At 41.1% G+C, this 22,446-nt stretch overlaps 1 protein-coding gene across 6 annotated transcripts in view; it reads left to right on the top strand.

The window, feature by feature from the left end:
• Window positions 1–19,116, top strand: part of Mlh3 (mutL homolog 3) — a 40,695-nt gene extending 21,579 nt beyond the window's left edge. For 4 of the 6 annotated variants that reach the window (XM_013015977.1, XM_013015985.1, XM_013015969.1 and 1 more), the window contains 7 exons: window positions 5,752–5,823; window positions 6,576–6,687; window positions 8,467–8,626; window positions 14,750–14,773; window positions 14,862–14,940; window positions 16,432–16,583; window positions 18,462–19,116. In XM_013015977.1, the coding sequence (XP_012871431.1) occupies window positions 5,752–5,823; window positions 6,576–6,687; window positions 8,467–8,626; window positions 14,750–14,773; window positions 14,862–14,940; window positions 16,432–16,583; window positions 18,462–18,587 (725 nt within the window). In that variant the 3' untranslated portion in view covers window positions 18,588–19,116. Of the gene's footprint in view, window positions 1–5,751; window positions 5,824–6,575; window positions 6,688–8,466; window positions 8,627–14,749; window positions 14,774–14,861; window positions 14,941–16,431; window positions 16,584–18,461 lie in introns of those variants that run through there. The other 2 variants (XM_013016000.1, XM_013016008.1) reach the window with 2 other exon arrangements.
• Window positions 19,117–22,446: the final 3,330 nt, after the last annotated feature.

A 22,446-nucleotide genomic window follows, 5' to 3' on the forward strand; every position in this document is an offset into this window, starting at 1 on the left:
ACTGCTGCCCTGGCATGGTGGAGAGGCATGGCTGAAAAGGAAAGGGGCCACCCATCCCTGCGCCAGGATTTATGTAGGCCAGGGACAGGAAGAAGTGTGGCCAGGTGGGGGAAAGATGTGGCCACAGTGGATCCCGACATGACCTCAGGGTCTGGAACCCTCCTAAGGCAGATGGGAGGCATGTGACCAGAGATGGCCCAGGACGTGACCTAGCAGGAGGGGAAAGTGACTGCTTCCAGGTCTGCCAGTTACCTAGGTAACAAACAGATACTGGGCAGAAACTTAGCCAAGAGGTAGGAAGGTGTCCCTGTGCAGACCTTACACTCTTCAGGGCACAAGCCAAAATGTTGTAGAAAAGAGAAAGGGAGAGATACGGAAAGTTGGACATGATTGGCAGAGAGAGAACAAAGAGAGCCTGAAAGTAAACAGACTTCTGATCATTTACCACTGCAGTGGCAAAAACTGTCTAAATCTGAGAATGGCATAAAATTAGGTGCTCTGGCTTTCCAGGGAGCGCAGGAAGCATTTCAAAGGGGTTTGGGACCACATCTCAGCCTTTTACCCCTACTGTTGATGCCCTTGCCAGCAGGAAGTAGCCAGAGATAATCTTCACCCTTTTTCATAATTATCAAAAGGCTGGAATGTAAGGCTAAGTTTCCACCCAGTATCTGTTACCTAGGTAACTGGCAGACCTGGAAGCAGTCACCTTCCCCTCCTGCTAGGACACATCCTGGGCCACCTCTGGTCACATGCCTCCTATCTAAGCTTAGGAGGGTCCTAGACCCCGAGGTCATGTCCGGATCCACTGTGGCCTCACCTTTCCCCCACCTGTCCACACCTCTTCCAGGGCAGCAATTCGGTAAATAAACCTCTTTTTTTTAAAAATTATCTTTAAGTAGTTGTACTATTTATTTATATTATTATTATTTCTTATTTATGTGGTGCTGAGGAATTGAACTTAGAGCTTCATGCATGCTAGGCAAGCACTCTACCACTGAGCCACCTTCCCAGCCCTGTTTAGTTTTTTGTGACGGTAGAGATCAGAGACTTCAGCAAGTGAGCTCTGATTGAGGACAGGTGGACAAGTTGCTGACAAGGTGCTAATGGTGACTGTAAGGAGAGACTAAGACATCTGAGATAGGGAGGAAAGAGACGAGGGGAAGGGTGGGTATTCCAGTTAGAAAAAGACTTTTTTAAAAAGACTTGAAACTGGGTGACAGTGACTCACGCCTGTAATCCTAGCTACTCAGGAGGCTGAGATCTAAGGATCGTGGTTCAAAGCCAGCGTGGGCAGGAAATTCCGTGAGTGGCACGGTGCTGTAGCTCAAGTGGTAGAGCGCTAGCCTTGAGCTGAAGAGCTCAGAGACAGCACCTAAGCCCAGAGTGCAAGCCGGAAAAAAAAAGACTTAAATGAGAGAATCTTGAGCAAGATTACAAATACTTGCCATTTCTACAGTTTTGTTTTCTGGAATTCCAGTTACCTATAGTCAGCCAGGGTTAGAATACTAAATGAGAAATTCCAGACTTCATAAGTTTTAAATTTCATACCACCCTGAGTAGTATGATGAATTGTCCCACCCAGGATGTGATGTTTCCCTTTGTCCAGGGAATCCACAGTACGTACAGTACTCTCCTGTTAGTCACTTAGTATCTGTTTCCCTTATTCGTATTGACTTTCCTGATATTGGAGTGCTATGTACAAGTCACCTAAGTGCAAGATTGGTGATGCTGACAATTTTATTATGATTTATTGCTATTGATCTATTTTCTTAGTACTTTTGCTAATCTGTGCCTAATTTATAAGCTAAACTGTCTATCATAGGTTTGTAAGTATAGAAAAAATAGTTTATTCAGAGTTTAGAACTATCTGAAGTTCCAGGTATACACTAAGGGCCTTGGAATGTATCCCTGAGAGAAAGAAGATTTTGTTGTCTAAGGAATGCTAGATACCAGTATCCTGAAAAGGCCTTGTGGCCCAGAGCTTCGGATTCCTAGAGCTTTATGGAAGTACTTCCAAAGTTAAAAGTAGATTATTCTGTTTGTATTTGGAAACATTCTCTTCTACCTTGTTTAGTGATATTGTAGATCAAAGGCAAATTAATTGAAAACTGTCAGAATCATCCCGAGTATGGAATTCATGGTCAAATTCCTAAAGTTTTATTATTTCTAGAATAATTAAGTTTTTTTGTGAAGTTTTGATCAGTTGGTGTTCTTTGTGCCTTTTGTTTTTGCAGTACTGGGGGTGCTTCATGTGTCATAAGCAAGCACCTGAGCTTATAACCTAGCCTTGTTGGGGTGGTGGTCATAGGCACTGTTCCCTGAGTTTCTTTGCTTAAGGCTAGTGTTCTAGAGCTACCCACCATTTCTGGTTTTCTAGTGATTAATTGGAGATAAGAGTCTCAGGACTTTTCTGCCCTGGCTGGCTTCGGCCCACTATTCTCAGATCTCAGCCTCCTGAGTACTAGGATTACTGGCGTGAACCACCAGTGCCAGCTTTTTGTTGCTTTTGAGATTCCAAAATCTCTACTAATGGTACTCAGGATGAATGCAACAAAATGTGTAGATGTTTGAGGAAGCAAAAGGGACTCCTTAAATTTCTCCTGAGATTTCATACTATTGTTGGATTAATTAAATCCCCCTAAAGGGTATTCTTAGTATTTTTTTCTGAAAAGAAAACAAAAGGCAGTTAAAGAGTATTTTTTTCTGGGGGGGCGAGGGGTCTGGTCATGAGTCCTGAACTCTGGGCCTGGGCACTGTCCCTCAGCTCTTCAGCTCAAGGCTAGCTCTCTACCACTTGAGCCACAGCACCACTTCTGGCTTTTTTTTTTTTTCTGCTGCCTATGTGGTACTGAGGAATTGAACCCAGGGCCTCATGCATGCAAGGCAAGCGCTCTACCACTGAGCCACCTTCCCAGCCCACTCAAGAGTATTCTTGAAACTAGAGGTTTAGACCCATCCCTAAACTCCAGGAGTTTTACATCTCAGGTGTGGCTATTGGCCCCTGTAGGTCAGATAGACTTGGTGAAGGACAAAGATTTATAATATCATTCATGCCACAGAAAAACAGCCATTCAGCCATCTTTCACCATCTTTAGGGTACAGACATGAGCTATAGGTTAAAGTAGAAAAAGAACTGGGGGGAGGGGAAAAAGGGAGAGAGAGAGAGAGAGAGAGAGAAAGAGATTGATTTAGGAGCCTAAGTAAGGGAATCAGTACTTTTTAGCCAAAAGCAGTTATCTCTTATGCAATCAGTAAATAATTTTTCTTTTCTTTCTGCTCCTCCTTCCTTTTGCTGCTTCTTTTTTCTCCTTTTCCTCCTCCTTGTCATCCTTTGTTTTTCCTTTTTCTTTTTTGGTTATTTGCTATATAGTTCAGGCTCCTTAAACTATCATTTTGTACCACAGCTTCCTAAATGCTGGGATTATAGGCATACATTTATTGACTCTTAGCTGATAAATATGTTTTTCTAAATCAAAATTTAGTTATTTTTATTGTCATGAATAACAAATGCAACCTGTTTCTTTAACTGATTTATTTTAATGGGTATTTTCCATTAAGTTTTACATTACAGTGAAAATAATGCCACATACTAACATTTTACTTTTCATGTTTCTACCTACACTAAAATATATTTGTTCAGTTAGAAAACCTTAAAGAACAATAACTCATTCGTTCATTTATTCTATAAATATTTATTTAGTGCCTATTATGCGCCAGGTCCTATTTTATGTGCTGGAAATATACAAACATCCCTGTCTTCATGAACTTCTTTTATGTAAAAATAGAGCTTTTGTCCTGAGTAAATACCTTCTATATTCTGCTTCATTCAAGAAATAGAAAATGTTAAGAACACGATGTAAGCAGTGAACAGATAAGCAGCATTCCAGTCTGATACAGGCTTTATTTCCAAGGTTCTCTACCTCTTAGTAATTTATACTAGATCCAGTTTCAAGTTTGTCACTCCCGTACAGGTCATGATTTATTCCATTGGGTTTTTTTTTCACAATACAGGATGTTCAGTATTTATTACAATTAGCTGCAACTTTTCCTGTCCTCAAAGGAATTTAATAGTCAACCTGAAGGATCCTACACATCCATCCCAGGGAACCACACATAGGCAGCCAGGCACAGGAGAAAGATTATTATAAGGTTTATTAGAGGAGCCATATTCCCCCCAAGAAGGAGCACATGACCACAGTAGCAGGAGGGTCTGAGGGGTAGGAAGTGAAGTAGATGGGAGTTCAGGTGGGTCTGAGTGGAGAGAGAGGGGGGCCAGCTGTATGGAGGGAACTCCAGGAATGGGAGGGGGCCCAGGTCTGGGTGGAGCTGAGAACCAAAGGTGAACATAATACTAACACAACCTATTAGAGGATGTTACTATGATTAAACATACTGTCAGAAAGTTTATTTATTTTTTAAGTCTTAAGCTCTCATGTCATAAATTCAATAGTGTCATAGGAAAAAAAACAACTTAATCTTGCAGTAGAAATAGGAAAAATGGGTATTATTCAAGATCTTTCACTTCATTATAATCAGCAGCAATAAATTTTAACTTGTTGGCCAAAGTGATAAAATTATAAGCTAAGCCCAGCACCAGTGGCTCATACCTGTTATTCTAGCTGCTCAGGAGACTGAGATCTGAGTATTATTGTTCAAAGCCAGCCTGGGTAGGAAAGTCCATGAGACTCTTCAATTAAACACCAAAAAAGCCTGAAGTGGAGTTGTGGTTCAAGTGGTAGAGCACTATCTTTGAGCACTAAAACTTAGGGACAGCACCCAGGCCCTGAGTTCAAGCCCCAGGACTGGCACAAAACAAAACAAAAAATTAGAAGCTAAAAAGCTACTGCTGTCACTGAGAATCATCCTATTGTCCATGAGGAGATTTCCCTGCAGGTTTTTGTAGATATTCTGTCTCCTCACTTGTATTTGAGGTCTGTAGACAGAATTACCTGAGAGTTCTTACTCCAGGATAATCTGCATTTGAATAAGGGCTGAGTGATTGCATTTACAGGAAAGCTTTGGTAGCCCACATCCAAAATGGTTCAAATTGTAGCTTTAGGCAGATCCACTCACTGTCTGCTTCTCTACAGCCAGAATGGTAAAAATAGTTTATATTTCAATGGTTAGGGAGGAAAAAAGAACAAAAAATTGTTTTTGACACAGTAAAATTCTATGAAATTCTTATTTTAGTGCCATAAATAACATTTTATTGAAGTACAGCTATATAGTTACAGTTGTCTGTGGCTGCTTTGGCTCAAACTGAATAGTTGAGTAGTCATGACAGAACTCATTAGGCTCTAAAGGCCTAAAATATTTCTTCTCTGTCTTTCATGGAAAACATTTCCTGGCCTCTGATGTAAAGTGTACAAGAAGTAACACTCTTCATGAGTTTCAAAGGAGCTTACAAACCAAGGCCTGCTGATTATATTTTGTTATCAGATAATTCTTCATTGTATTAAAGTTGAATTAAAGCAGAATAACTATTTAAACATTAGGAATGTAAGACTTTAGTCATTTTTATGCCTTTACTAATGAACTAGAATTTTATATCTGATAAATTTAGTATCATTTTCCTCATAATTTTAATTTTTTTAGGAACTAAAGGTATAATTTTATTCCTACCCAGTATTTCCTCCTATGCCTGTGTTGTTAAGTAGATTAAATTAACTTTCTTTCTTCCTCCACACAGCATGATCATTTTAATTGTGTTCTGAGAATTTGAAATTCCAGTAATCTTTGGTGATTTTGTAGGTGGAAACCTGCTAATCCTGGTGGATCAGCATGCTGCCCATGAGCGCATTCGTTTAGAGCAGCTCATTACTGGTAAGTATCATTTTGCAATTCAAAAAGTCTAAGATTTCCTAGCAGAACTCATAATCCTAAAAATTTTGAGTGTTTCTTGCTATGACTGTTGGGGAGGAAAGTCGTACTGAAGAACTCTCTTTAGAGACTGGGAAACCCTACTAAAGGAATAGGGAGGAAAGTATCTTGGGTCATAGGATTGTGTGATAAGCCTATGTATTTTCCCAGAAATACACATTGTTTACCTGTTATTAGAACCACAAGTTACTAGCCACAGGAAAACTACATTGTTCATTTGGATATAAGGTATAATTATTGTTTCCTATTTTAGAAAATAATGTGAAGATGAGTAAACTGTATGGATTCCTTAGATTGCCTCTAATAATGGAATACAAAGTCTAGGGCTAGGGCTGGGAAGGTGGCTCAGTGGTAGAGCGTTTGCCTTGCACGCTTGAGGCCCTGGGTTCGATTCCTCAGCACCACATAAGCAAGAAGCAAAAAGCCGGAAGTGGTGCTGTGGCTCAAGTGGTAGAGAGCTAGCCTTGAGCTGAAGAGCTGAGGGACAGCGCCCAGACCCAGAGTTCAGGCCTAGGACTGGACCCAAAAAATAAAAAAATAAAAATAAACAAAGTCTAGGGCTGAACATTGACTAATACATTCTTGAGTACTAGATTACTTTTATCATGGCCACACCTTGCAGTGCTTCCTTTTAATTGAATGTAGAAGATGTCCTATCCCTTCTTACTCTAACCCATTCACCTTTGTTTCAATAGACTCCTATGAGAAGCAACAACCACAAGGTTCTTGTCGGAAAAAATTACTATCTTCTATTATAATTCCTCCCCTAGAGGTAATGGTAACAGAAGAACAGAGGAGAATCTTATGGTTAGTATCACTATGAGAATGTGATATAATAGTATAAATTCTCACAAGAATTCTCTGAGGTCTTTACATAACTGTTGCTCCATTTTTCAGAAGAGGAAACTGAGACCAGGAAAGGTTTATTTGGCTTTTCTAAGGTCACAACAATTATTATCTAAGGTCACAACAATCAGCCACTTGAAGTCAGGTCTTTTGATTCCAAATGCCCTTCTTTCCTCTATATCATAGCTATTGCGTGTCTGGTAGAATTTCCCTGATAATTTTTTCCAGCAGTGGGCTTAGAATATTCTCATTTCTTGGAACAACCAAATGTTTATGCTGTGCTGTTTCTGAAAGCAAAGTTAGTTTCTGAAAGCAAAGTTTGTGCAGTAATTACTTCCATTCTGCTTTGTCTTGGTTCATTCTAGATTCTTTATTATCATAATCTTATTAGGAAAATAGTAAAACACTGAAACGCAAGGAAGGGACAAATAACTTCAGTGATTAGTCACAAGATAGGACATTTTCCCACTTCTGGGCCATATAATTTACTGAAAAATAAATTTCCCTTTATTTCAGATATGGAAATAGCTCCTGCCAATACTTTTTGTTCCCTGTGACAAATTCTTTTAATATATTCCTTGTTAATCATGGCTTCTCAGTTCCTGGGGCTGTTAATTACCTCCCTGCTTTAATGGTGATTCAAAATATTCTCAGACCTTTTCTTTGTGCCAGACTCCTTTAAATGCAGACAAGATAATAGCAGTTCCTCAGCATTGATAAAAATTACAATGGAAGGGGTAACTCTGATCAAGACACATTGTATGCAGAGATGGACATGTTAAAAATGAAACAACTAATTAATGTTATTAAAGCAACCTAGAAAGAGATTTAGAAACAATTTGATTCTCTCAATGGAAAAAAAAAGTTATTAAGCAGTAATCTCTTACCTCAGAGGATTTGTTCCAAGAATCCGATTGGATGCCTGAAGACTCAGAGAGTCTAGGTCCTAAATACATTTTTTTCCTGTATGTCCTGTAACATTGCTCCATAAGGTGAATCTTTCTTCTATGTTTTATGCCCTACTGTTGTACTTTGGGGCCACTATTAGGGTAGTTTCTAAGTAACATGTGTGGCCTAGACAGTGTGGATATGATAGAAAAGGATGGTTCAGTAGACATGAACTCAAAACAGCATGCAATTCAAAATGTCTGACTAACTATGTAGTTCAGCGATAAGAGTGCATGTTTAACATGTACAAGGCCCCAAGTTCAATTCCCAGCATCAAAAATATTGTCTAGCCGGGCGCTGGTTGGCTCACGCCTGTAATCCTAGCTATGCGGGAGGCTGAGATCTGAGGATCACAGTTCAGAGCCAGCCTGGGCAGGAAAGTCCATGAGTCTCTTATCTCCAATAAACCACCAGAAAACTGGAAGTGGTGCTATGGCTCAACTGGTAGAGCGCTAGCCTTGAGCTGAAGAGCTGAGGGTCAGCGCCCAGGCCCAGAATTCAAAACCTACAACCGACTTTAAAAAAAAAAATACTGTCTATTTTTGGAATTTTCTATTTAAGATTTTTGGACTACAGTCAAGTTGAGTAACTAAAATCTTGGAAAGTAAAACCATGAATAAGGAAGGAATACTACAGTTCTAGACGGAATCTTGGTAAAAGATTTGAAATAAACACATATAAATGAAAAATGCAATACAATCTATAAAACTTATGTTACCTTTTAAGAAACTCTGAAACTAGTACTGATTTGCAAATGAAGTAATAGTTTTAAATTTGAGGCTATCTCTTTAGGTGTTACCACAAAAATCTGGAAGATCTGGGCCTTGAACTTATTTTTCCAGACACCAGTGATTCTCTGGTCCTTGTGGGAAAAGTACCACTCTGTTTTGTAGAAAGAGAAGCCAATGAACTTCGAAGAGGGAGATCTACTGTCACCAAGAGTATTGTGGAGGTAAGACATAGCTTTTGATGTAGAAATCGCTCAGTGACAATTTCACATTTTTTTAGAGATTCTCTTCATATTATTCAACACGTATTGATGCTAATTATCTGCAGCATGCCAGGTACTAAAAATTCAAACAGCAATTAACTTTTGAGGAATAAGACATTTAGATATCTATAGTACAGTGAAATTTGGCTAGATTTATTCAGAAAATGTTATGAAAACTCAGTTACTATGTCCAGAAGAGGGGCTTAGAAAATTTCAGCAAAGGGGTTGGGAAGGTGGCTCAGTGGTAGAGCGCTTGCCTTGCATGCATGAGGCCTTAGGTTCGATTCCTCAGGACCACATAAGCAAAAAGAAAAAAGCCAGAAGTGGTGCTGTGGCTCAAGTGGTAGAGCGCTAGCCTTGAGCTGAAGAACTGAGGGACAGCGCCCAGGCCCAGAGTTCAGGCCCCCATGACCGGACCCCCCCCCACCAAAAAAAAGAATCTCATAGACTTTCCTGCCTTAGCTGGCTTTGAACCAGCTTCCCTAGTAGCTAGGATTATGGGTGAGTCACCAGTGGCCTGGTGTGTGTGTGTGTATGTGTTGGTCCTGGCGTGTAAACTCAGAGCCTGGGTGGGTAGCTTCTTGGGCATAAGGTTAGCACTGGCCTGGTGTGTGTGAGAGAGAGAGTGAGTGAGTGTGTGTGTGTGTGTGTGTGTGTGTGTGTGTTGGTCACCAGTGGCCTGGTGTGTGTGTGTGTGTGTGTTGGTCCTGGCATGTAAACTCAGAGCCTGGGTGGGTAGCTTCTTGGGCATAAGGTTAGCACTGTATCGCTTGAACCACAGCTCCACTCCCAATTTTCTGTTGGTTTATTGGAAATAAGAATCTCATAGTCTTTCCTGCCTGGGCTGGCTTCAAACTATGGTCCTCACCTTTCAGCCTTCTGAGTAGCTAGGATTGACCGCTATGAACCCCAGCTCTCAGCTTATATGTTGTCTTTGAAAAAAATATATATATATATACATATTTTTTTGACACAAGATCTGTGTGCCCCACCTGACCTCAGACTTCCTGTGTAGCCTTTCCTTACTTCAAACACAGGACATCCTCCTGCCTCAGCATTAGCAATGCTGCTATTGCAAGCACAAACCATCATACCCAGTTTGAAAATATCTTCAGTTTGCATTCATACTTTCTAGCTAAAAATAGAATTTTACACTGCCAATTATCTTCATGCATTTTGAAAATACTACAGTTCTTTTGCCAATCTAATTATCACTACTATGTAGTTCTCTCATTTTCCCTCAGGTTGCTTTAAGAGTTTTTCCTTTGTCTTTGGTATTCCAAAGTTTCCTTGTGATGTATCTTAATATGGATTTATTTTCATTTCCTCCTTGAGATCCATCATGTTTTCCTCAGATTTGAAAGTGTATAGTCATTACCATTTCAAATATTCTCCATTCTCTCTCTTATTTCCTGGAATTCCTGTAAGATATCTTCCGGAAGATTGTCTTCTCCATGTCTTGTTCTCATTGCTTTATCTCTGTGCTACAATCTGAGAAATATCCTCATTTATCTTCTGGTAAACTGAAGTTCCTCTTTGTCTGCTTTTTTTTTGGGGGGGGGAGGGGGAGGTGGTCAGGTCGTGGGGCCTGTACTCTGGGCCAGCTTTTTTCCTTTTGCTTATGTGATGCTGAGGAATCAAACCTAGGGCCTCAGGCATGCAAGGCAAGCACTCTACCACTGAGCCACCTTCCCAGCCCCCCCTCTTTGTATGCTTTTTAATTATACGTTTACCTTATACATTGTTTTTATTTTAATATTTCACATATTGAAATTGAAATTAATCAATTTTAATGAGTTTAATTAAATACTTGATATTAATTGAATTTATCTACATAAAATTATTTCAGGTTGGGAAGGCAGCTAACTGGTAGAGTGTTTGCCTTGCATGCATGAGGCCCTGGGTTCGATTCCTCAGCACCACATAAGCAGAAAAAGCCAGAAGTGGCACTATGGCTCAAGTGGTAGAGCGCTCGCATTGAGCTGAAGAGCTGAGGGACAGTGCCCAGGCCCAGAGTTCAGACCCTTTTTCTCGGGAAGAAGAAAAAGAAAAAGAAAAAATATATATTTCAATATTCAGTAACCTATATTTTTAATAATTTTTAATAATTTTTAATTTCAGACTTTAAAAATTAATTTACTTTATTGTTATTATTATGGAGGGATTACAGTTTACATAACCATAATGAGGACATTTCCTTTCATATATTTTCAGAAGTTGTATTGGTTCTTTTTCAAATATACCTGTGTTTTGTCATTACAGTTTCTACTTCTTTCATGCTAGCTCTCTTTAGAGCATAGGCAAATGCACATCAACTTAAGTCTATCATTTTTCTAGAAATCCAAGTTACTTTAGTAACGTCTAAAATAAAACTTAGAAGATAGATTTAGTAGCTAAGTCATAGGTTAGGGTAGTCTGGGAAAGGTCAGAGACAGTGCAAGCAGTTGGGAGACTGTAGCTCTTGTTGGGTAAGAGAAAATGGGGACTTACTAAGTCAGTAGTAGTGGGAAAGGAAAGGAGACACATATTGAGACCTATTTTGGGAAGTAAAATCAAGAAGACCTGATAAACAATAGACTATTAAAGGAATAAAGGAGCCAGGCCAGGTGGCTCACGGCTTACAGCTTATGGCTTACAGCTTATGGCTCACAGCTCACGCCTATAATCCTAACTACTCAGGAGGTTGAGATCTGAGGATCATGGTTCAAAGCCCGCCCAGCCAGGAAAGTTCATGAGACTCTTATCTCCAATAAACCACTCAAAACCGGAAGTGGCAGGTTGTGACTCTAGAGGTAGAGCACTAGTCTTGAGCTGAAGAGCTGAGGAACAGTGCCCAGGCCCAGAGTTCAAGTCCCATGACCACCAAAATAAATAAATAAAGGAATAAAGAAATAAAGAAAAAAACGTATGTAACAGGGATTCTTTTTTTTTTTTTTTGGGGGGTCCGGTCGTGGGGCCTGAACTCTGGGCCTGGGCTCTGTCCCTCAGCTCTTCAGCTCAAGACTAGCGCTCTACCACTTGAGCCACAGGGCTACTTCCGGCTTTTTTCTTTTTGCTTATGTGGTGCTGAGGAATCGAACCCAGGGCCTCATGCATGCAAAGCAAGCACTCTACCACTGAGCCACCTTTCCAGTCCCTATTACAGGGATTCTTAAGGTGACAGGAGAATACTGGTGCTATTGACAAAGAAATGGAGGAAGAGGCATACACTATGAGGTAAAAGATTAAGATCTTAATGCAGACACCTTGGGCCTTCAAGTACAGATGTCCAGTGGATAGGCAGAATTCAGATTTTACACCAGAAAAGAAATCTGGACCATATGTTATCTATTGCAGAGTTAGCAATGTGTGCAGTTTGATAATATCTAAAACTAGAGCAGGTCCTGGAAGGGAGTATGCTTGTCCAGGAAAAGTATGAAAAGAAAGGGAGCGAGCAAAGGTAAGTCAGGAACACTAGCACTGAAGGTGTATATGTATCGGCAGTGGTCACCCAAACTGTAAGGATGATTGAGAATATCTGAGGGAAGAAGTCCAGGAAAAAGTAATATTCCCTAAAAAGTAATATCCCCTAAACTAAAGGAAGCTGTAAACAAGAAGTAGAAAGCCAATGATAACCATAAAGTAAAGCCCTAGAAGTCAGAGTTGGGCTATTGAAGTCATTCATCCCTGAGGATGAAGTCTGGCAGAAGACAGAGAGCAGAAGGTTGAAAGTGTGTGACATGATTAGCAGACCAAGGAAACCACCCTTTCAAGAGGCTAGTCATGGTGGCATTTGCCTGTTATCCCAGCACTCTAGAGGTTAAGGCAAGAGGATTACAAGTTCCAGGATAGCCTGAAGTAAGATCCTATCTCAAAGAAATCAAGGGCAGAGGATATAACTCAGTGGTAGAGTGCTTACCTAGCACACACAATCCCTAGCACTGAAAAACAAAAAGACCTGACTACATGGAAGACAGATAGGGTCACAGCTGAAGATTAGAGTTATGGTGAAGTTAAGGCAGGCAGAAGGCTGAAGAAGCACTTTGTTTTTAGAGCATGTTTGTAGGCTAAGGGTAAGAAGACATTCAAAAACAATGAGCAGTTAACAATGCCAGCTTTTGGATTACCTTGAGTTCCCCCTTTTCATCCAATAGCCTTGGCTTTGCTTTCAGTCAGCTCTTTTCTCCCCACAGGGCTCATTGCTTAAGACTCCTGCTCCAAATTCTCTTAAACCCAGAAGATAAGATCTGATAGAATCTTTCATTGTAACTCAATCCCTAAAATTTAACTAGAAAATTATAATGAAAACTTTTCTTGAAGTGACTTCAAAGGCTACTGTTAAGGAGTTTGCCTCACATTGAAACAAAGCTTATGGTTTCAGAACAATCTTGATCATGTTAAATCAGGCAGATCAAGAGAGATTTTGTTGATTTGGAAAAAAAGTTAGTACACTTTGGTGTTTTGAGGAGGTAGCAACTTGGATCCTAGTAGTTAACATCATCAATACATTGTCCTAAAATTCTCTTCCCACCTGATAAATGAGCCTGTTTAACTTATTTAAATTATCCAGCATGAACTGAACCATTGAAATAGGAAATAAACTGAGAATGAGACCCTTTCCCCTGCCAGGTTTTACACAGTGGAGAGACAAACATGAGAGAATAGAAAAGAAGCTAATTTTTATTTTATTCCATACGAAGCTTTGTTAGTGGGTCAGGTATTATGAGACATATTTGTCTTTTTGTTTGGGGAAACATGTATGTATTTAAAATATATCCAATGCATCATCTTTCAGCTCTTGCTGGATGGAAGATGTCTGCTCATTTATAAGCATGACAGACTACAATACATATTATAAACATGATTTCTTACAATATGTAGAAGGAGAGAATGTTCTGAGCCTGATTTAAAAAGAAAATCACCATTTTTAAAGCTGGGTACCAATGGCTCATGCCTGTAATCCTAGCTACTTAGGAGGCTGAAATCTGAGGATAGCAGTTCAAAGCCAGCCTGGGCAGAAAAGTCCCCATGATACTCTGATCTCCAGTAAATTACTCAAAAAAGTTGGAAGTGGTGCTGTGGTTCAAGTGGTAATGTGCTAGCTTTGAGCACAGAGAGCCAGGGATGGTGCCTAGGCCCTGAGTTCAAGCCCCAGAACCAGCAAAAAACAAAACAAAACACAACAACAACAAAAAAAAAAAAACCCACACATTTTTTACTTAGTAAGCTGATTTATACACAACAACTTCCAGAAGTAAGGAAAGCTGTCTTTCAAGCTGGTGCCATTATACCTGTAATCCTAGCTACACAGGAAGCAGAGATCTGAGGATTCCAGTTTGAAGCCAGCCTGAGCAGAAAAGTGAGTGAGACTCTTAATCTCCAGTTAACCACTCAAAAAGCCAGAAGTAGAGCTATAGCTCAAGTAGTAAGAGCAAACCTAGTAAAGAGCCTTGAACAAAAAGCTCAGGGACAACTTCCAGCTTCAAGCCCAGGACCAGTGTGCCATAATCTCAAAGCTTTCATACCTCTAAGGGTTAAGCAAACTGATTTGTGTCAGCTTTGAATTGCTTTTGTAAAATATTAATATAACTGTTGAAAAGTTATGGGGATGGGGAAGCTGTATGCAGTCCTACTGGGAGACAGGGGCAGAAGGATCTCAAGGCCCAAGCCAGCGGGAAGTACATTGTGAAACTCCGTCTCAAGAAATTTTAAAAAGAGAAACATATGAGGAAGGAGAAACTTCTCAACCAAAGGCTTCATAAAATAAGCTTTTGACCTGAAGGGAATTGTCAAAAAAACATGTGGGAAGTAAAGTGACTATTTACTTAAGTTGGTAATATTTAAACAAGAGACTGAGTACACAGTTGTGTTGATAATTTTTGTGTATTTATTCTCAGCTTGTGTGTAATATTACCCTTGTTCTGGCCAAGATTATAAGTACAAACAGCCTTACAACAAATAAATCTACCTATGTGCTTATGTTGCTGGGATTCTGTCCTTCAGGAAGCATGTTTTAAAAAAAAGAAAAAGGATATTTTATAAACTGTCAAAGGGCAAGTACAACAAAACAGTAGATTAATGCCCAGTTTCCTTTTGGCTTTGTAGGCGTTTATTCGAGAGCAAGTAGAGGTAAGATTTTCTCTTATTTTGGAGTGTTGCACAGAGCTGCCACACAGAAAAGACTTCATTGTCCAGTTTCCTTCTGCTGATCATACAGCTGCTGCAGACCACAGGAGGCATCCAGGGGACTCTGCCACTGACTGTCCAGAAGGTGCTGGCCTCCCAAGCCTGCCATGGTAAGAGGCGCAGGGCCAGCTATGAGTCCTCTGTGTCCTGAGGACTGACAGAAAGAGGCAGAAGGCACATTTCTGCTCACCTCTTTATCCCTTACTACACACCAACTCAAAACTCTCACAGCTGAGATACCACATACTTCTACATCCACTGTCCTTGTCCCAAGTCCAGACCTCCCTAACCCCACTGACTAAAACCCAAGGGACTAAACAGACCCTTCTAGACTTTCCCTCAGGCATCGCTCCACACTGAACCCAGGTATGGAAATAGAGAGGTTCCCTAGCTCTCACACTCAGTTGCTCCACCTCATTTCCGTAACCTCAGCTTGTGCTCACTCCGCAGCTGCCATATTTGAGCCCCTGCCACTGCCCTCACATCTGTCCGTAGTCAGGCAGCTGGGTCCCAGTGCCCCAGGATGCTTGGCCCCAAGGAGAACTACCTATGCCGAGGGCTCCTTGGAATGGTCCCTTGATCTGGAAGTTGTAGGCAACTACACAAAGACTTGGAACACTGGGGTTAGGAACTACCATCTCCCTTCACTTGCCTCTTAAAAAGAGCACAGTTTAGATCAAGATACTGAATAGACCTAAAAATTTTCGGAAGCAAAACACCAACCTGACTCCAGTGTAGACTTGGAAGATGAGTCCCAGAGGAAGTGAGCTGAGGGTATATATTCATCTCAGACAGATAAAGCAGCCAGGGCAGAGTTGCAAAAGAAAATGAATCCCTGACTAGGTGCTATGGCTCCATACCTTTAATCACAGCTACTTCAGAAGCAGAGATCGGGAAGATCAAGTTAGAGGTCAGCCTAGGCAAAATGAATGAATACTGGGTGTGGTGGTTCATATTGGTCATCCCAGCTATATGGGAAGCATAACTAGGAGGACCATGATCCAGGACACCGGCATAAATGCTTTTTTGAGAAATTCAAAAAAAGAAGTGCTAGCAGTGTGCCTTAGGTGATACAGTAGCTGCCTAGGCAAGCACAAGGCACTAAGTTCAAGCTCCAATAAAGAGATGGGCACCAGTGGCTCACGCCTGTAATCCTCGCTACTACTCAGGAGCCTAAGATCTGAGGATCACGGTTCAAAGGCAGCCTAGACAGGAAAGTCCAGTTAACCACCAGAAAACTAGAATTAGTGCTGTGGCTCAAGTGGTAGAGCACTCGCTTTGAGCTGAAGAGCTGAGGGACAGTGCCCAGGCCCAGAGTTCAGGCCCCAGGACCGGAAAAGAAAAGCCCAAAACCTTCAATAAAGAAAAAAAAAATGAGATTAGTTCCTTCCTGGAGTGCAGCAAAGAGTACTAGGACTGTAGGTATAAGAACAGAAGCTCCGAATTTCAGACAATGTGTAGATCTGATGTGGAGGGTACCAGAGCAATGAGAGATCTTTGGTGTAGGGAATGTGATAAACAGGAAACATTACTTTTTCCAAACCCAGGTCAGCAATGGTTTCCCACTGTGTGCATCATAGCCTTCCGGTTTCTTCATTTAGGAGCCATTAAGTTTAATGATGCCCTGAGTCTAGAGGAGAGCTTTCGCCTTATTGAAGCTTTGTCCTCATGTCAGCTGCCATTCCAGTGTGCTCACGGGAGACCTTCCATGCTGCCCTTAGCTGACCTGGACCACTTGGAGCAGGAAAAACAGGTACGCTGACCACTACTAGAACAGGATGAGCCAAGGTGTATTTCTTCTTTCTTTTCCAGCTCCTGCTAATCTTTTCTCGAATAGGAACATTTTGAAAAACATGCATTGAAAGTTTTATTTAAAGCTGTACCCACCGCCTCGTCCAGTTCAAATTGAAAATAGACGTTAAACTGTCAAGATTATCCATATGTTGGCTTTGTATTTTTATGCCTAATGTGTACAGACTTAAATATCCTGCATGTATATGGAAACATAGCAAACTCAGTTTTCACAGAATGTAACCTGACCATCCAGTTTCTTAAAAGTGCATGTGGAAATGATGGCCTGTGATGGTAGCTAGCTAGCCCTGGGGGTCTCTAAGAGTCATCAGGCAAGGAACCAAGCTTAGGAGCTCCCACTCACTACTGTGGCCCTCCTTACTCTTCAGCCAGTGAACAAAGAGGCAGATAATGCAATAAAGGCACAGAGTGGTTTGACATTTTCTCCTCTTGTTAACAATATTAAATGAAACAGAACATGAACACATAACATAATGTCCATGTTTCTGTTTCTGCTTCCCCAAATCTTTTGTTTACCTTTTCCTGCTAAAGGCAGGAGTTTTCAGGTACTAATGTATTCTGTTTCATGCAGTTGATTATACTGATTATAAAACTCTTTGTTAAGCCAGGTGTGGTGGTACATGCCTGTTAACTAGAAGTTAGGAGGCTGAGGTAATACTACCAGTTCCAGGCTAGCCTGGAAAACACACACACATACACACACACACACACACACACACATCTCTCTCTCTCTCTCTCTCTCTCTCTATATATATATATACATATCTCTCTCCCTCTCTCTCTATATATACACACACATATATGTATTTATATTCAAGATATAACATACACACAGTGATACCCTGTCTAAAAAAAAAAAAAAAAAAGAAAAATCTGGACACCATTGGCTTACACCTTAATCCTAGTTACTTAGGAGGCTGAAGTCTGAGGATCATGCTTCGAAGCCAGCCCAGGTAGGAAAGTTTATGACACTCTTATCTCCATAACCAACAAAAAGCAAGAAGGGGAGCTGTGGCTCAAGTAATAGAACACTAGCTTTGAGCGAAAAAGCTAAGGGACAGCATGTAGGCCCTGAGATCAAGTGTAGGGAGGAGAGGAAAGGGGAGAAGATGAAAAGAAAGGGCAAGGGAGGAGAAGACTCAGATCCACGGTTGGGGACCAGTAGGAGGCCAAGGGCTAACAAAAACGGCAAATGGGATGAGTTTGTTTGGATATTAAAAAAACAGACTTACCGGGCTAGGAAGGTGGCTCAGTGGTAGAGCGCTTGCCTTGCATGCATAAGGCCTTGGGCTCAATTCCTCAGCACCACATAAGCAGAAAAAGTTGAAGTGGCGCTGTGGCCAAAGTGGTAGAGCACTAGCCTTGAGCTGAAGAGCTGTGGGACAGCGCCCAGGCCCAGAGTTCAGGCCCCATGACCAACAACAACAACAAAAATACAGTTATGAAATTTGTTGACATTTTTTAGGAAGGGAAATGGGATGAGGGAGAAAGGCAGAAAGAATGATGTTATGGAGATACATTATTTGCTTGTGTGGAAATATCACCATGAAATTGCCTTTGAACAATTAATATATGCTACTAAAGAAAAAGAGAAGTAAGAAAAAGAGTTCAAACTCGCATAACATGAAACTGAAAAACCCTGTCCCCATTGTTGAAGAAATGAGACTCTGTAGTTGGCATTCCCACTAATCCTAAAGAACTGTCTAATCTTCCTTAGTAGAAAGTAGAAATCTAAACCGATTAGCAGAGCCATACCTCGGAGATCTTGTGCCACCTGGCATTTCCTAAAATGCTAGTTGAAGTTAACGTCTTCCCATAGGTAAAACCTAATCTTGCTAAGCTTCGAAGACTGGCCCAGGCATGGCATCGTTTTGGGAAAGCAGGAGGCTGTGATGACACAAGACAGAGCCCGCAGCAATCTGTGCCTCTTTGTGAGCCACCGTGAGAACGGACTCATCTGTGAGGAATGAAGCATAGCAGCAGGCAGCGGCACAGCCTTGATGGAGTCAGCCCCATGCGCCGCACTGGATCACCACGTCAGTGAGGGAGCAGGGGATCCTCCGGATGAGCAGCCAATGGATTCACTCCTTCTTCCCTTTGCATCCACAGACACAGGATGTTGCTTAGAACACCTACCTTCTGAACTTACTTAGTGATAAAACTTAATGATTGCTTAGTTGATTGGCAGATTGGCTTAGGTTTAAGGAGTGTGGTTTCCGTTCTTGTGGTTTTTCCAGCAGCCCAATTTGCCTTATTGTATCATGCTGATTTTACCCCAAAGGCATAGTCTCTTTCCTTCTTGAATCCAATCTTTCCCATTTGTCCCTCCTTCCCTCAGTCTTTACTTCCGCCACCGCTTCTTTACATTTTCATTTGTAGGCTTCCAGCCTGGCTTTTCTCCATAAAAACACCCCTTCATAGCTTTGTTTAACAGGACTTTAAAATTTTAAATTATTTTAAGGATTAAAAACTATTGATAGGGCTGGGAAGGTGGCTCAGTGGTAGAGCGCTTGCCTTGCATGCCTGAGGCCCTGAGTTCCATTCCTCAGCACCACATAAGCAAAAAGAAAAAAGCCGGAAGTGGCGCTGTGGCTCAAGTGGTAGAGCGCTAGCCTTGAGCTGAAGAGCTGAGGGACAGCGCCCAGGCCCAGAGTTCGGGCCCCACGACCGGACCCCAAAAAAAAAAAAAAAAACTACTGATAGCCAGGTATGGTGAGATGTTCAGCACTCAGGAAGCAAAACAGAGCAAATAAATAAAGTTTTGGTAAAGAGAAACATGGACAAAGACAGAACAGAGATATTTGAAGTTCTATTCTTTTTGTTGTTGTTAGTTTATAGCTTTATAAATACAGAGATTAATGTTCCTATCCTAAACCAGTAAAATGATAAAAAAAATACTATGAGCTTCTTTGTTTAAAAAAAAACACAAAATTTCTTTGTACGTTTTATAAAGTGCTTCTATATGTGAAAACAATTGTACTTACAAAGTGCTTCTTTATGTAAAAACAATTATCTTATAAAATGCAGCATTCATCCTTTCAGCCTAACCAGATATGTTCTATACTATTCTCTACCCCTCCCCCAGGAAACAAAGGCTCTTTTGGTCCCTTTCCAATTGAATCTTAGTTTTATTACATTATGCCTATGTGATGGCCTTATAATTTTACTTGGGACCAAAACTGTTCTTCCTGCAAATGTTTGTTATGCCACTTTTCAGTCTGTATTTCCCTGACCTTTTCAGATGACTTGGGGTTAAGAGTCAATTATAAAAGGGATGAGGGCACTAGTGGATCATTTCTGTAATCTTAGCTATTCAGAGATTCAGCAGGCGTATATCTGGAGGATCTTTGTTCAAAGACAGCTGGGGCAAAACAGTCTGTGAGACTACAGACTAGAAGCAAGGCTCAAGAGATACTCAGTGCTAGTGAAGCTCAAGGCCCCTGTAGTTCAAACTCTGGTACTAGCAAAATAATAATAATAACAACAATGATAATAATACTAATCTGTAGAAGAAAGGGAAAAAAATCCCAGTTGGTAGTAATTTACTGCAACTGATCCCGTTAATACCACACAGTAAGAAGTTGCCATGAGAATTGCTATTGCACTATTTCCTGGCCAGGCTGCTCAAATTGGCTATATGCTATCGGTGAAATACTTTTCTTCAACTTTAAATACAAGAAACAAATACATGGAGAAAGTCAGCTTGCCAGCTGCCCTTGAGTGAATCTTCAGAATAAAAGTACTGCCTTCCTGAGCACGGGCCTTGGGGCAGGTTTGGGGGGGGGGGGGGGGAGAGGGTGGAAAGGCGTGGGTGAACTCACGTTCCAAGGGAACCTTATAGTTATACAATCAGAACCCTGAAGAATAGTCACTACTGTCTAAAAATGGACTTCCTCCTACCAAATCCATACTAACAGAAGTTGGAGCCATGACCTTAGAACAGAGACGGCTGTCAGGAGACTTGCAAGGCCTCGGATGGGATGCGAAGCCTCCAGACAGGGCACTCCCCTGGAGCTGCAGGGAGCCAACCTTCCGGGGAATTTGAAAACTCCTTTTAGGTCAGACTAATTTGTGGAATAGTTACAATACCTCCTCTTAGGATGATGGGGTGAATTTTGTAAGTATCCCTCTTTTATAACCCAACTGCTCTTTTATTGAAAATAGCAGAGGATTAGAAACAGCTCTCCATGAATTATGTCTTCCTGGCTAGCCTAGCTAGCAACATAAGAAATAATTATCCCATGTTAATAATTTATAAACTCAGTAGCATGCATCAGCATAAAAACAATTTATTAGCCAAAAATATCTAATAGATTACTTTTATTGCCTGCTAGGGTTTTATTTTGTTCTAATGCTAGTACCATAAGAACAAAGATATGTTTATTTTTCCGGGTATGTTATAGTAATATTTTTTTTCTTTGTCAGTCACGGGGTTTGAACTCTGGGCCTGAGTGCTGTCCCTGAGCTCTTCAGCTCAAGACGAGCGCTCTGCCACTTGAAGCACAGCGCCACTTCTGGTTTTCTGGTGATTAATTGGAGATAAGTCTCATGGACTTTCCTGCCTGGGCTGACTTTGAACTGTGATCCTCAGATCTCAGCCTCCTGAGTAGCTAGGATTACAGGTGTGAGCCACTGGTGCCCAGACTTTTTTTTTTTAATACTTTCTGTGTGTATGGAAATGGGGCAAGGGGGAGAGGGGAGGGCTAGAGCTTGAACTCAGGGCTTTTTTTTCTTCAAGGCTAGCATTCTACCCCTTGAGCCTCAACTCCATTTCTGGCTTTTCTTTTTCTTTTCTTTTTTTTTTTGGTCAGTCCTGGGGCTTGAACTCAGGGCCTGGGGCACTGTCCCTGAGCTTCTTTTGCACAAGGCTAGCACTCTACCACTTGAGCCACAGCACCACTTCTGGCTTTTTCTGTGTATGTGGTACTGAGGAATCGAACCCATGGCTTCATGTATGCTAGCCAAGTACTCTACCACTAAGCCATATTCCCAGTCCCTCTTTTCTTTTTCCTTTTCTTTCGAACAGCTAAGAGAGCTTAGAAAACTAAGCCAAAATTCAGACCTTGGTCTTTATGACTTCAAATGGCACACTTTTCCCCCATTATTGCCCCATGCTGAACCAGATAATGTACTTTTAATTTGGAATTCATTCATCTTAAAACCTAGAGGTTCACCTTCACTATATTCTGCTTGGTAGAATCTTGAGAGTAAAATCAGAGATGAGCCATTCTTGAGAGCCCCATTTTCAAGAACATGCATCAAAAGGTAAACAATCAAAGTGCATATCATGGTCTTTACATTCAAGAGGTTAAGCTTCAGTTAAGAGAGGAAGGAAACCAAGGGTAGAATCTGGTATCTTCCTCCAGGTGCAGGGTTACTGAACCCCACTAACTTTGGTGAGATGGGAAGAGGTAACAGTCCTACTGTGACAGTTAAAATCAGATAGCGGTGGAAGGTCCTTTCAGAAAAGCTGAAGGATCAAAGTGAGGTAGGATCCTGAAACAGCGATGGAGAGAGGCTCCAGGAAGCAGGGAAAGGGGCAGCGGTGAAGTGCTCATGATCAAAGTTCAAGGTCAAGGGAGGGAAAACGCCACATAATTGAGAACAGATGCGGCTCATCAGTTAGCAGGGATCCCTTCACCCCGCTGGTAAAACACAAGATCTGAATGAAGGAGTCTGAATCTTACTAGATTTAAATGGAAGAAGTGCAGTTTCTGGGTGGTACATGTGTGTAAACCTAGCATTCAGGAGGCTGAGGTAGAAAATCTTGATTCAAGGCCTAGAATACTCAGAAGGAAAAACAA

Source organism: Dipodomys ordii, unplaced genomic scaffold (genome assembly GCF_000151885.1).
Source record: "Dipodomys ordii isolate 6190 unplaced genomic scaffold, Dord_2.0 Scaffold2, whole genome shotgun sequence".
In the NCBI taxonomy this organism is placed as follows: Eukaryota; Metazoa; Chordata; class Mammalia; order Rodentia; family Heteromyidae; genus Dipodomys; species Dipodomys ordii.